At 41.7% G+C, this 13,217-nt stretch overlaps 1 protein-coding gene and 1 long non-coding RNA gene across 3 annotated transcripts; both read left to right on the top strand.

Moving 5' to 3' along the window:
- The first annotated feature begins 4,664 nt into the window (after positions 1 to 4,664).
- LOC138767654 (uncharacterized) lies at positions 4,665 to 10,442 on the top strand. 2 transcript variants are annotated; one of them, XR_011358826.1, is made up of 4 exons: positions 4,665 to 4,881; positions 7,067 to 7,193; positions 10,129 to 10,173; positions 10,373 to 10,436. It is a non-coding gene; the product is annotated as an uncharacterized lncRNA (long non-coding RNA). The 2 variants fall into 2 exon arrangements; XR_011358825.1 differs by having other exon boundaries at positions 10,129 to 10,442.
- A 150-nt stretch (positions 10,443 to 10,592) lies between these two features.
- Positions 10,593 to 12,317, top strand: CLDN4 (claudin 4). The gene has a single exon (XM_069945305.1). It carries the CDS (start codon positions 10,689 to 10,691, stop codon positions 11,316 to 11,318), a length of 630 nt encoding a protein of 209 aa, XP_069801406.1. The 5' UTR covers positions 10,593 to 10,688; the 3' UTR covers positions 11,319 to 12,317.
- The last annotated feature ends 900 nt before the right edge of the window (positions 12,318 to 13,217 follow it).

Consider the following 13,217-nt stretch of genomic DNA (forward strand, 5'->3'; position numbering starts at 1 on the left):
CAGTTTATATTCAAACCATGTTTGTGTGTTATGTCCATTGTACAGTATGCTTAGAGATTCCTTTTTCCTGTGTATATGTGTGACATAGTGAAAAACTGTAATGCTTTTGTTTTAGACTTTTTCCCGAGAGCTGGATGAAAGTTGGGTACTCGGGTGACAGCCGTAGACATGGAAATAGGTAGAGTGGCACACAAAGAGGCTTTGACAAACTGGACTGAATAGTGAAAACTTTAAGGAGCTCCAACTTGCCCAAGTAAAAGCCTAACAACAGGCAATAGGCTATTCCCAGACTGCTACTGAGTTGGCACTAAACTAAACTAAATTGAGGCACAGAATTGAGGTTAGCCAACCATTCTTCTTCCATAAAGGGGTTTTCCAATACTTTAATGTTAATATAGGATATGTAGATCAAAATGGGCCCCTCACTGTGATGACAAGGTTTTTCCACCCTTAAGGTCCCCTTACACCTTAAACTTTTGCCGGTATAAAGGGCTCTCTCGACCGACCAGTGACAGATGTTGTCTGTGAAGATAGGAGTGGGTGTTATGGAAAAATCATTGCCTGGCCCGCTTTGTTCTGGGAGAGATAAACTGCAGCCAGAGATCTCTGGCTATGGCTTACCATTTCCTACAGAGAAAGAGAATTGCTCAGCAGTGCTGAACCATCGTGTGTATGCGGATGATGGAGCCTGATGAGAGAGAGAACCAATGGCTGAATGATCGTTCATTTGTCAGTTATTGAAGGTGTATGCCCACCTTAAAGGGAATCTGTCAGCTCCTGGGCCCTACCTGAGGTGTTGACAGTGTGCTGTAGCTGGCAGTCCCCCAGTGAGCATGGTGCATTTTTGGTAATTTTCCGTGCAGCGGATTAAGCACAATCTAATGTCTCCTACTGCACTAAAGAGTCACAGAGCAGTTGTTTGTGCCACACTGTGGCATGCATCCTCCTCCCTCTTCATGAATAATCAATGCCGCCCGGCCCCATGCTCACTCAGCTGTCAGATTGCAGATCAGAAACACACAGGTAAAATTGAATCTCTTCTCCCTAATGTGTTGGAGCTGTGGTCTAGGGGTAACTCACCTGTCTAGAGACCTGCCAGCAGTTCATTCTCTGGTTTGAATCCCCTGATGGAAATTAAATGTCTTTTTTTTCTAATTATTGTATCATTTTTAAGGCTATGTTCACACACAGTATTTTTGCTCAGTATTTTGCAACCAATACCAGAAGTGGATTGAAAACACAGAAAGGCTATGTTCTCACACTGTTTAAATTGAGTGGATGGCTGCCATTTAATAGCAAATAATTAATGTTATTTTAAAACAACGTCCAATATTTGCCATTAAATGACGGCCATCCACTCAATTTCAACAGTGTGAGAACATAGCCTTTCTGTGTTCTCAATCCACTCCTGGTTTTGGTTGCAAAATACTGACCAAAATACTGAGCAAAAATACTGTGTGTGAACATAGCCTTAAAAATTATACAATAATGAGGAAAAAAAAGACATCTACTTAATTTCTATCAGGGGATTCTAACTAGAGATGAGCAAACTGGTTTGGCCTGTATGGGATCCGATTCAGATTTTTCCAAAAGTCAGAGTCCGATCGGATTCGGATTTTTTTAAATCCGCTCTGATTTTTTTTTTCTTGCTTTCTAAAATGGCACAGCCGCCATTTTAGAAAGCAGGAAGTGTTCCGGGCGGGAAAAGCGATTTCCCATGATTCCCGGAACACATCCAATCAGCAGGGATCTTGCACTAGCCCACCCCATGTGTGACATCTGTATTGCTTTATGAGGAGCGGTCACATGACCGCACGATGCAGTCTGCAGAGAGAGAGAGAGAGAGAGAGAGAGAGAGAGAGGAAGCATACTGTTAGCAGTGCACACAGCTCGTCATTGACAAAACGCTGCTGGTGCTGCTGTACAGACTACTGAGAAGCAATTGTATAAAAACAAAGACCAAAAGATTAGGAAAGCGGAGAGGAGAAAGATCTAGTGATTGAGAGAGAAATATAGAGAGGGCGACGTGTTATTCTGAGAGAAAATATACCTGGTGCATGTGTTTAGCATAAAACTCTAAAAAAAGTAATATACAAATAGACTTGTCCTATAGTTGGACCCTTGTGATAGTGTCTATCACATATGTGTTATCCTGAGAGACAAATATACCTGGTGCATGTGTGTAGCATAAAACAATAAAAAAAGTGCTATGCTCCTGCCTTGCCTCCATGTTGACTACTGCTGCTCCTGCCTGTCCTCCATGTTGGCTACTGCTGATCCTGCCTGCCCTCCATGTTGACTACTGCTGCTCCTGTACTGGCCTCAAATGACTATTGCTGGACCTCCACTGGCCTCCAATGACTACTGCTGCTCCTTCACTGCATTTGTGACCTTTTTCCTGCATAGACCCTGTAATGGTGAATATTGAAGTCTAAAAAAAAAATTACTTTGAGATATTGAAAAGATAACAATGTTACTGACATGAAGAGCCCTAAATTCAACCAAATACACTACCCCCGTATCATATAGATGCTTTAAACTATGAAATCCGAAATTCGGTCGAACCAACCATTTTTTCAAAATAATCCACAAGTCTGGTCGGAACGAACTTTTGAAAAGTTCACTCATCTCTAATTCTAACCAGAGAATGAACTGCTGGCAGGTCTCTAGACAGATGAGTTGCCATTAGACCACAGCTGCAACACATTAGGGAGAAGAGATTAAATTTTACCTGAGTGTTTCTGATCTGCAATCTGACAGCTGAGTGAGCATGAGGCCGGGCAGCATTGATTATTCATGAAGAGAGAGGTGGATGCATGCCAGAGTGTGGCACGAACAACTGCTCTGTGACTCTTTAGTGCAGTAGACATAAGATTGTACATAATCCGCTGCACAGAAAATTACCAAAAATGCACCATGCTCACTGGGGGCTGCCAGCTACAGCACACTGTCAGCACCTCAGGTAGTGCCCAGGAGCTGACAGATTCCCTTTAATGTGTTTCTGTCATTATAACTTTCAAAATCTAAATCAACAGTAGATGCGATATGAAGCAAATTTGCAATATACATTTGTTATTTTTCTTGTTGTTATCATGGTGTAAAACAAAGCTGAACTTACCAGAAATCCAGGTCCAATCACCTGAAGGCAGATTTTCTGACTTGTGCTGGATGAAAAAAACCAGACTAAACACAGAAATTCCAGCCAGTACAGAGAGTCACGGCTCACTGTGTCCATCAATCACATAACTGCCTTTTCAGTGAGTTGTCAGATGGCCTGGGAAACACAGGACTTCCTGTTTTCTGATTCTTTGAGAAAAAAAAATTCTGAAAACAGGAAGTTCTGTGTTCTCCATGATGACTAAAAAAAATAATAATAATGAATTTAAATTTTATAATAAATACTTGCTTTATATCACATCTACTGTTGGTTTAGATGGTGAAAGTTATAACGGGTACACTTTAAGGTGATTTTACATGTAAAGATTTTCATCCTTCTGCAGCCACAAACGAGCACCGATCAGCAAGAACGACGCTTGTTTGCAGTACCTTTACATGGCACAACTAAAATTATTGCTATCAGCTGCACATACCCGATTTAGATGTTTTATAGGGCCTGCGATTAGCCGAGGAGCAGGTGTTTTTTCTTCTCCATGTGTGAATGCTGACACTTTTAGATAAGCCAATTATGGGACGAATGAGCATTTCTAGCAATGCTCATTGCTGATAATCAGGGAATTTAGGCTTGTAATCACCTAGTATTATGGGGATGAGACCAAGTAAGAGTCATGGTCTGCCTCTATGCCATGTATCTTCTTGACTATCAGCTTTAGATTGGTGGGGATCTGACTCCTGGCACCTCCACCAATTTGCTTACTCAAGGGGCCACAGTGCTCCAGCGAGCAATAACGGATTATAATAGGTAGCCCGGGGCCCAGAGCTCCTGGGGGGCCCATGGCCACCCAAGAAGACAGAGGTGTACTGTCTCCTGGCTACAATTCTGCCATGATTTGCAAACAATTGCTGCTTTTTTACTAAAATTTTTCACAAATTAGGGCATCATGACATTATGTATCCTGTACTATGAGCACCACACTAGTGTTGCCATAGTTACAGTAGGGTAGGAGGCCCAGGATTGGTAAACAGCCCGGGGCCTATGGTAAAGTTAATCCGCCCCTGCCAGCGAGTGCTGCATCCCCTACATTGTTTACCAGGCAGAGCACTGTACTTTGTGTAGTGGCTGTGCCTGGTACTGCAGCTTTGCTTTTCTGGATCTCTGTCCAGTCCAATGTCAGACATGGGGGTATCATGGTCACCATGGCATTAGATTTACATCTTCTGACACAAATCTTGTGTGAATAGAGCCGTAGATGATCCAAGGGCCATCCATGCTTCTTCTCACTTTACTATGTGAACCAACCTTTCATATCCAGTTTTCTCTATGTTATAAATATAACTTCAGATAGTTATCGCTCATGTATAATAATGTGATGCAACATGTGCAGGGGAACCAGCGATAAGGTGGACCACATGACCGCATTAAAGACAGATACAGTAAATGAAAGCACAGTGAGTGTAGGGAGTGGCTGCTCCTTCTTAGAACAAATAGTCCTCACATTTATGCCTTACGAAAATAACTCTCATTCTGTCAGCAGCCAGCGATCACTCCCAAACGACATCATTATCTTATTTGTCAATCTGCTTTCTATAGAACTGGGGTAGACTCTCTCAGGGATGCCGGATAGACCATCTGCAACCTTAGAACAATACAGCCTGGTGTAGCTGCTTATAGGAAGCAGTACATTGCATTCAATAGCACACAACACAGAGAAAGGATGGAGTTTACGTTTCAATCAGTTTCCTCATGATGTCTTTGTCTTAAAGGTAACCATCACTGAGTTTTCCGGTAACTTTACAGTCCAGTGAGCAATACTTATGTAAATAGGGTTAGATGTGGGCAACAATTCCAGGTTCTAAAAGGAAGCATCAGGTACAGAAATTACTGCATGTCAATGGTTTCTTAGTGCTTTGAAATGATAATAGAGGTTGCACTGCATTGTCACTATGACAAGTCAAGGGGGTCAATAAGGGGTTAAATAAGGATGTGAAGTAACAGACCCAATCCCTATCTATATGCTCGTGCTGTGTTCCAAGTGTATGTCCGAAAACACTTGGGGGTATAGACATACACCCCCATTGACTCCCATTATAAAAATAAATATACTGAAGGATTTCTTTATGCAGTAAAAATAAATAAATAATAAAATATATGTTCTGTACTTGCAATGACCTGCCACCCTATTCTTCAGGTGGCTAAAGAGTTGCCCCCTGACTCCCCATGTCCTGGTATACATGTAAGCTACCATAATGAGAGGTGGGTGAAATACTGCCAGACAAAATGCTAAAACCTTTCTAATGCTCAGGCTTAGCGATGCTACTGCAGACTTTGTATCCAAGCTTTTAACATTTAACATTGGGTGCAATAGGGGAAGGTTTATTTACATGCAGGAAATTCATGAACAAGGAATACATTCACAGATCCCTATGTACATATTGCTCAGCCATGGACACATTGTACGCAAACAAGCCTGGAGATCAGTAGTTAGGGCACTGAACATACAATCCAATGTTTTAACTGCATCTGCTAAATTTTTGGGGAAATTTTCCCCTAGTACTGAAATCCCTCTTAAATGTGCCTTACATATTTATTTTACTCTAAAAACTAAAATAGGGCTGGATTCAGACACAACCTATGAGATTGCTTTTAGTGATTATGAAAATATTATCGCTGTTTACACAACATACAATTTGGTGTTTTCACATGTTTTTCACTCCCTTCTCAGCAAGAGCCTGGTGTGGCACTGCATTGTGTGGCTTTTACTATGCTATGTTTTGCTTAAAGAGGTTGTCCATGAAGAATTGATAATTGCCAGTCAGTATAGACAGTATAGGATCTATGCTAACCAGCCATTTCCAGAGGGAGCAGCATAACAGCGGGCGGTTTGAGATCCGGCAGCTGCGGGGGAGCAGGGACAGGAAAGTATACATTACTGACACATCCTCCGCAGCCCTGGAAGGATCCATTATTATCAAATTATCCCGGACAACCCCTTTAATGGTGCAGAAACCAATGAACAGTTTTATACATGGGTTAAAGGGGATTTCTGCTTCAATCAATAACTTCATGTTACAAAGGTTTTTTAACAATAGGCTGATCACAAAGTTTTTCCTTCCTGTGATCCACAGCAATCAGGTGTAATTTGTAAACTTGGAAGTAAGTGTGTAATTTCTCTGCGGCAGTGTCTATTCAAATACATGGGTTGTCTCCAGAGGAAGATGATTTTTGTAACAGATGAGGAAACTGAACTGGAAACCACCTCTATTAAAACAAAACTCCCTAATTGTATGTATAAAACACTATGAGGCTATGTTCACACAACGTAAGGTCCGTACTTATCATGACCGTTGTTGCAATGGCTGTGATTAGTACGGAACTTACGTTGTGCTGAGGGAATCCCGGCCGGAGTGTACACACATAGTATGCACTCCGGCCGGGATCCCTAGCGGCACCACAAGAAACTGAAATGTCACTTTTGTGGGGCCGCTATTTATTGAATAGCGGACACAGAAAACCCTGTTAGTTCACACAATGGAGCGTGCGGCTCCACATGAGCCTCAGGGAATTCGGATGCGGGCGCGCACAGATGGTGCTATAGATCATTCGGACGGTACTGCTGTACTGGCTGGGATGATCTTTTCTAAAACCGGCTGGGTCACGGAATGGTTGGTCTCATACAAAGTGTGAACATAGCCTAAAAAGGATATATAAGAACACTTGAAAACCCCTTTAAGGTGTGGCCCTGTTTACATGATCCACAGGGACAGAGATGTAAACTATAATAAATGGCGCAAGGCTTTGGCTAGACATAACCTTCACTGCCTTATTTTAAAAGGTCACTATTCCTCAACTGTAAATGAGACTCATTATTTTTCAGTCCTATTCCCACAAAATGTAAATGTCACATAGCTATCATAGCCACACATGACTTACAGGGATTTTCTTTTGCAGAACAACTACTGGGCAATGCCATCACATGCAACCACACTGGTTACCACATAGTGGGCAAACTTTTATCAAGAAGAAAGAACCGCAACTGGCACTCATAAAATCATGTGTCTAGAATCCCACAAATAAGGTGAGGTATGGGTTTGCATATAAATTTACAGGGTGCTCACTTCTACCAAATTAGTAGATACATCTTCAAATACAAAAAAGTAAAAAAGTTTGGAGAGGGCACTCACCATTAAAAATTCATATTTTTGTCTTTATTAAATCTTCTTAAAAAACTTTATAGGAGTACAAATGCAGGACAAGCATGGCGGAGAGCGGGCAGCGCTAATTGGGAAGCCCTGGCATCTCTGCCATGCTCGTCCAGCTTTAGTACTCCTATGAAGACATGAATTTTTTTATGGTGAGTGCCCTTTACCAACTTTTTCACTTCTTTAAATCTGGCAAACTTTTATACTAGCATGCAATACTAGGGTCACTGTAGCCCGAGGATAGGGGATATTGCAGCATTCTCTGAGCCGTGTCAGTGTCAGGGGCCAGCCCTGAAACTTTTACTGATTTTAATGGAAGTTTCAGGGCATAAACACTTGGAAAGAAGTACAGTAGTGTCACATTTTGTACAGTTCCTCAACTCCCGTAGAAGTTACAGGGGTTCTCCAGGCTTCCAGAAGCAGCACCACTCTTGTCCTCAGTTTTGCTATGTTCCCTCTACGTTCTTTTCAAGTAAAGAATGGACACTGATTGCAATGGAATCTGCGTCGGTTCTTTACTGCAGGGGCGGCATTGCATTGAAGTCAATGCAATGCCGCCCGCTGTGTTCACACATTGTTATTTTAATGTCGATTTGCCATTATTAAATGACTAATTGATTTGCAGGCACACCCCACGGTGCCCACAAGTCAATGTTAAAAAAAGAACGTTCCTGCAGGCGATACAGAGGTATCGGCTGCAGGAAGGTCCTAAATGCAGCCCAGCGGCCGGCAGTTTAACACCATCCGTTGTTATGCAACGGATGCTGTTAAACCAAGTGTGAACATAGCCATTGGGTGTGGTTTGGCAGCTTAGTGACTATAGCTAAAATGCAATAGAACACACAATCTGGGGACAGGGGTGTTGTGCTGTTTTTGCAAACCAATTGTTGTATTTTTTCCAATCTTGGACAACCCCTTTAAGAGTCTTGGGTTTTTTCAAAGTGATACTGCATAGCTTTTGATATAAAAAAATAAACGTGCATCAGCGCCACATTGCTGTTCGCCACATTGCTGTGTGAACATTTGCTTAGTTCCTTCCAGTGAGCCTGAAAACTTTTACAGTGTACCTCCAACATTATTACTATTAGGCAGCTTTTATCACTAAGGGCAGAGCTCTAATCTCTATCTACCTGTAAATCAGATCTGCAGGGGATGAGCATGCATTATTATTGCAACAGGGTGATAAGCGGCTGATATCTGGCTCCGCTTATCTCTCAGCAGATCAAAGAAAATGGGATATTAAAATCCAACATGCTAAACTTAGGGTGGTATTACACGGAACGATTATCGTTCGAAAAATCGTTAAATCGTTCGGATTTGAACAATAATCATTTCGTGTAATAGCAGGCAACGATTAAACGACCAATGAGAAATCGTTGATCGTTTAATAGGATCCGGACCTATTTTTATCGTTTGATCATTCGCTCATCGTTCGCACATCGTTCGGTGGAATAAGAATTCACAGCTGAAACGTACGCAATAGCGACGACTAAACAACCGCAAGAACGATCATAAATAACGATCATCGTTTCGTGTACTTAGGCGAACGATTTCGGGTCGTTTGCCTTAGCGGTCGTTTAGATCGTTTATCGTTAATCGTTAGTCGTCGGAAAATTGCTTGGTGTAATAGTACCCTTAGACAGCAGGGAACAATGAGTGTGTATATAAAATGATACAGTGACTGGGCAGGGGCCCCCACAAAATTGTTTGCTTAGGGGCCTCCCCTGACTTTCGTCAGGTGATGGTAAGTCCCTATTGTAGCTCTCATGTATGTTGAAGACTATACCCTGCCTAGATGCTGGTAGTTTAAGAAAAAATGCGGCTCCATGTGAACAATGGAGGAGACTTATCAAAGCAATTCCATGTTTTCTGGTATGATTGTATTAAATAAACAGCTTCAGCAAAAGCCCTCTAAGGGGCCCTATTACACGGAAAGATTATTGTGCGAAAAATCACTATATGGTTAGAATTTAAGTAATAATCTTTTCACGTGTATGTAACAAACGATCAAACGACTAATGAAAAAAATGTATTTGTATATCGTTGGTCGCAGCTTTTGAGCCGACCATAAAATCAATCGTTAATCGTTCACAAATCTTTTGTGTACACATTAATATTTATTTGTAATTACGACTGTTCAATATTCCAATGATTGTAATTGCGATCATAACTAATCACTATCGTTTTGTGTATTATGGTGAATGATTTCAGGTTGCTCCCAAAAGCTCTTGTTTGCAATCATTTATCGTTAATCAGTGGAAATTTTAAAAAACAATTGTCTAATAGGACCTTAAGACTGTGTAGCTTTCAATTTGACCCCCTCTGATAAGTACAGGTATATGCAACTTTTCTGCTGCCCTCCTATCTAGAAAAGCAGTTAGGTCGGTAAGATAACTTTAAAGTTGGTTTTAAGTAGTGATTTCTCCTTCGATTTAAAGGGGTACTCCAGGCCGGGGGGGGGGGGGTGTTTGAGGATCGACGGGGAGGAGTGGAAATTGAAGCCGGAGGTCACTTACCTCCCCCGTTCCAGCGCCGGTGCCCAGACCCCGCTACGGCCGCTGATTGGCAGAGCTGCCTTGAGACATCACGTATTATGCGGCAGCTCTAACCAGGAAGTGATCCGGGCACCAGCGCTGGAACAGGGAAGGTAAGTGACCTCCGACTTCAATTTCCACCCCCTCCCCTGTGATCCTCAAAAATAACCCCCGGCCCGGAGTACCCCTTTAAGCAGTTTCCATTATATATACTATCATGGAAGGTAAATGTTTCTCAGAGAATGTTTTTTTTTTTTTTTTTTTTTTTTTTTTACAGGCAGCTGAAGTGGTAGATTTCCTCATTCTGTGTATTTTGGCTCAGGTTAGTGCCCAGTGCAGTATAACGTCTCATATAGTATATACAAACATAAAAGATATACTGATAGTATAGAACATATGTTACATGTAACCTGCATGACATATAGATGAGGTCAGACATTTAACTTTTCTTTAGCATTATTACCCAATTTCCTGTGATTAATAAGTATTTTGTCCCCAGACTTTCTGTTTTTCTGTTTTAGTAACAGGTATGATACTAGGAGTCTCTCTCAGCTCTGGTGACACATCATACAGGGACAATTTTACCTTGAAGATGGGGGAGGTGAGGGGTGGGTGAAACCAGTCATTGTTGTGACAAACACAGAATCCAGCCCAACTGGTTTCATGGCTCCTGGTGAGTTTCTGTGAGATGGAGAACTGGATTGATGCAGACAAACTCCTCCCATGGGTGTCAGGGATATATCTAGCCTACTTTGATCACACCTCACAGTTACACTCCTTATCAGCCTAGCTACAGCATCCTTCTCATTCTCCAGCACAGCAAGGAAGAAGCAAGCAATGGCCTCCTTGGGTCTGCAAGTCCTGGGCATTGCCCTTGCCATCGTAGGCTGGCTGGGCACACTGGTCTGTTGTGCTCTCCCAATGTGGAGAGTAACTGCCTTCATCGGAAACAACATTGTGGTAGCCCAAATCATGTGGGAAGGACTATGGATGAACTGCGTGGTGCAAAGTACTGGACAGATGCAATGCAAGATCTACGACTCCATGCTTGCCCTGCCCCAGGATCTTCAAGCGGCCAGAGCCCTGATTGTCATTGCCATCGTTGTGGCTCTCCTGGGAGTTATGCTGTCCATTGTCGGAGGCAAGTGCACCAACTGCATAGAAGATGAGTCCGCAAAAGCCAAGGTCATGATTGTCAGTGGAATTATTGTCATCCTGGCTGGTATCCTTACTCTGATCCCCGTCTCCTGGTCTGCAAACAACATCATCAGGGATTTCTACAACCCACTGGTGGTGGAAGCACAGAAGAGAGAACTGGGAGCATCGCTGTACATTGGATGGGCTGCAGCTGCCCTCTTAATCCTGGGTGGTGCCATGCTGTGCTGCAACTGCCCACCAAGGGAACAGAAACCCTACTCTGCCAAATACTCAGCTGCAAGATCTGGACCAGCCAGCAACTACGTTTAATTAGCTATAAAGAACTTAAGGACATTGGACATTCATCCATCATTTTTCTTCTTTCCCTGATATATGGACACAGACTGTAGCATGGGTCACCCCGGAGAGTTCTGCCATCATTTTGGTTGTTTCTTTGCTCCCAAACAAGCTACAATTGCACAAGCCCATTTGAGGAACTCTTTTTTTTTTGCCCTGTCCAGCAGAGGGCGTTGTCATTCCTGAATCAGATGCTGAATGAAAAGAACATTGAACTGTAACTTGGGTGGAGGTGTGCAACTGGGGTTTAAGGGGGGAAAGTGTTAACTGGTCTGTACAAATATTGGGCTACATAGGTGCATGCAGGCAGTGTGCCATGCTTAGTCTGTGGTCAGTCCGAGAAAACGGTGCAAAATATGTCTGTGATATGAGAAAAGGGAACTCAGGGAGCAGAAAATATTCAAGTGTCAAAACACATAGGGGTGGGAATAATGGGACATACCTGAGACTTATGCAATAATGATTTATTATAATGAGATCAAATGGAGGTTGTAATATTTCAGTATTTCATATTGCAAGACCACCTGTGCTTCGGCTGGACTGCAACTCCCATCAAAACCAGGTAGGAGTTGTAGTTCAGAGTGGCACTTCTGGTTTTCTGCTTTTTTTTTGCAAAATTAGAATGTGAGATGTACATTAGAAAACTGGCATTTTAGGATGATTTTGTATGTATATTTTAAAAAATAGATACCATGGCTGGTGTGTACATTAGCCATATCCCAATATGTCTCTATTGATTCCTTCACCCTCTCCTTACTGATAAAACTAATAGTGATCACAATTCACTGTGTGTGCACAATGCCTCTCTCTGTGCTTTTACCACCATGCCTCCTAATGTCAGTGAAGAATTATAAATGTATATTGCTGTTTTTTTTAACCTATTATTTTTATATGTTTTCAGAAATGTTTATGCTGTTTAGATTCTAAAAACTGTTTCTAAAATAAAAAAAAAAAATTAACTTTCAACCAAAACGTCTTCTAGAAATTTATTCATGGTCAAATGTTGACCATTACAAAAAGGTATGCTTGGAATTAGGTGTACATGTTGGGGAGGGGTGGGGTGGGGGGTTTAAGTATTTGTAGAAGATTTTTTTTTTGTCATAAGGCAAAGGTTATGTTGTGAGTCCAAATAGAAACTCATAAGACATTATCTCCGTTTCTCCCTTTATCTCTCAAGTTATAGTATTGTTCTAGCATTATTGTACAATACATAGCACTCCCTCAATAATAAAAATAATAATGATATGTTTTTCATACGTGTCTGGCCCCAGGGAATATTTGAGGCTCATTAAAAATTAGGCAATGAGAAAATAATAGGTCTTTATGCTATCTTTTCTGTTGAGAAGATCTAAGGGTGTGTTTAGGGGTTGCTGGTGGGGTAAGTGTTCTGGGTTCTGAGTGCCAATAATCCATTCTACCTATAGAGTTAAGTAGATCAAACTCCCAATAAATCATACTTATTTTGAGTTTTTATGTTATGTTTTCTGGTAGCCCTGCTGGAAAACAAGAACATTTGCTTTTGGATCCCCTACAGATTTTGGTGGATCACACTGGTGGGTCTCAGCAGTAGGACACTGCACAGTCAGCTTAACACCAAAGGACTCTTTAAACAAAGGTCATTCACCTATGTGTTTGCGTGTAAAAGTTACCATAGGTCAGCTGTGTTTAGTGGTGCAACATAATTGTAGTTACTTTAGCAGACTAGCTGTAATATTTTTCTCACAGAGGAGTACAGTTGTTGTATAGCTCATGGGGCTCTGTGCAAGAATGCTCTTTAGGGTCATACAAACAACCATAAGGCCATATACTGTGGACTGTAATAGTAAAAAAAAATTCACCAGTCTATCTATCATCTATATATTTATTATCTAT

Source organism: Dendropsophus ebraccatus, chromosome 11, assembly GCF_027789765.1.
Source record: "Dendropsophus ebraccatus isolate aDenEbr1 chromosome 11, aDenEbr1.pat, whole genome shotgun sequence".
NCBI classification, from domain to species: Eukaryota; Metazoa; Chordata; class Amphibia; order Anura; family Hylidae; genus Dendropsophus; species Dendropsophus ebraccatus.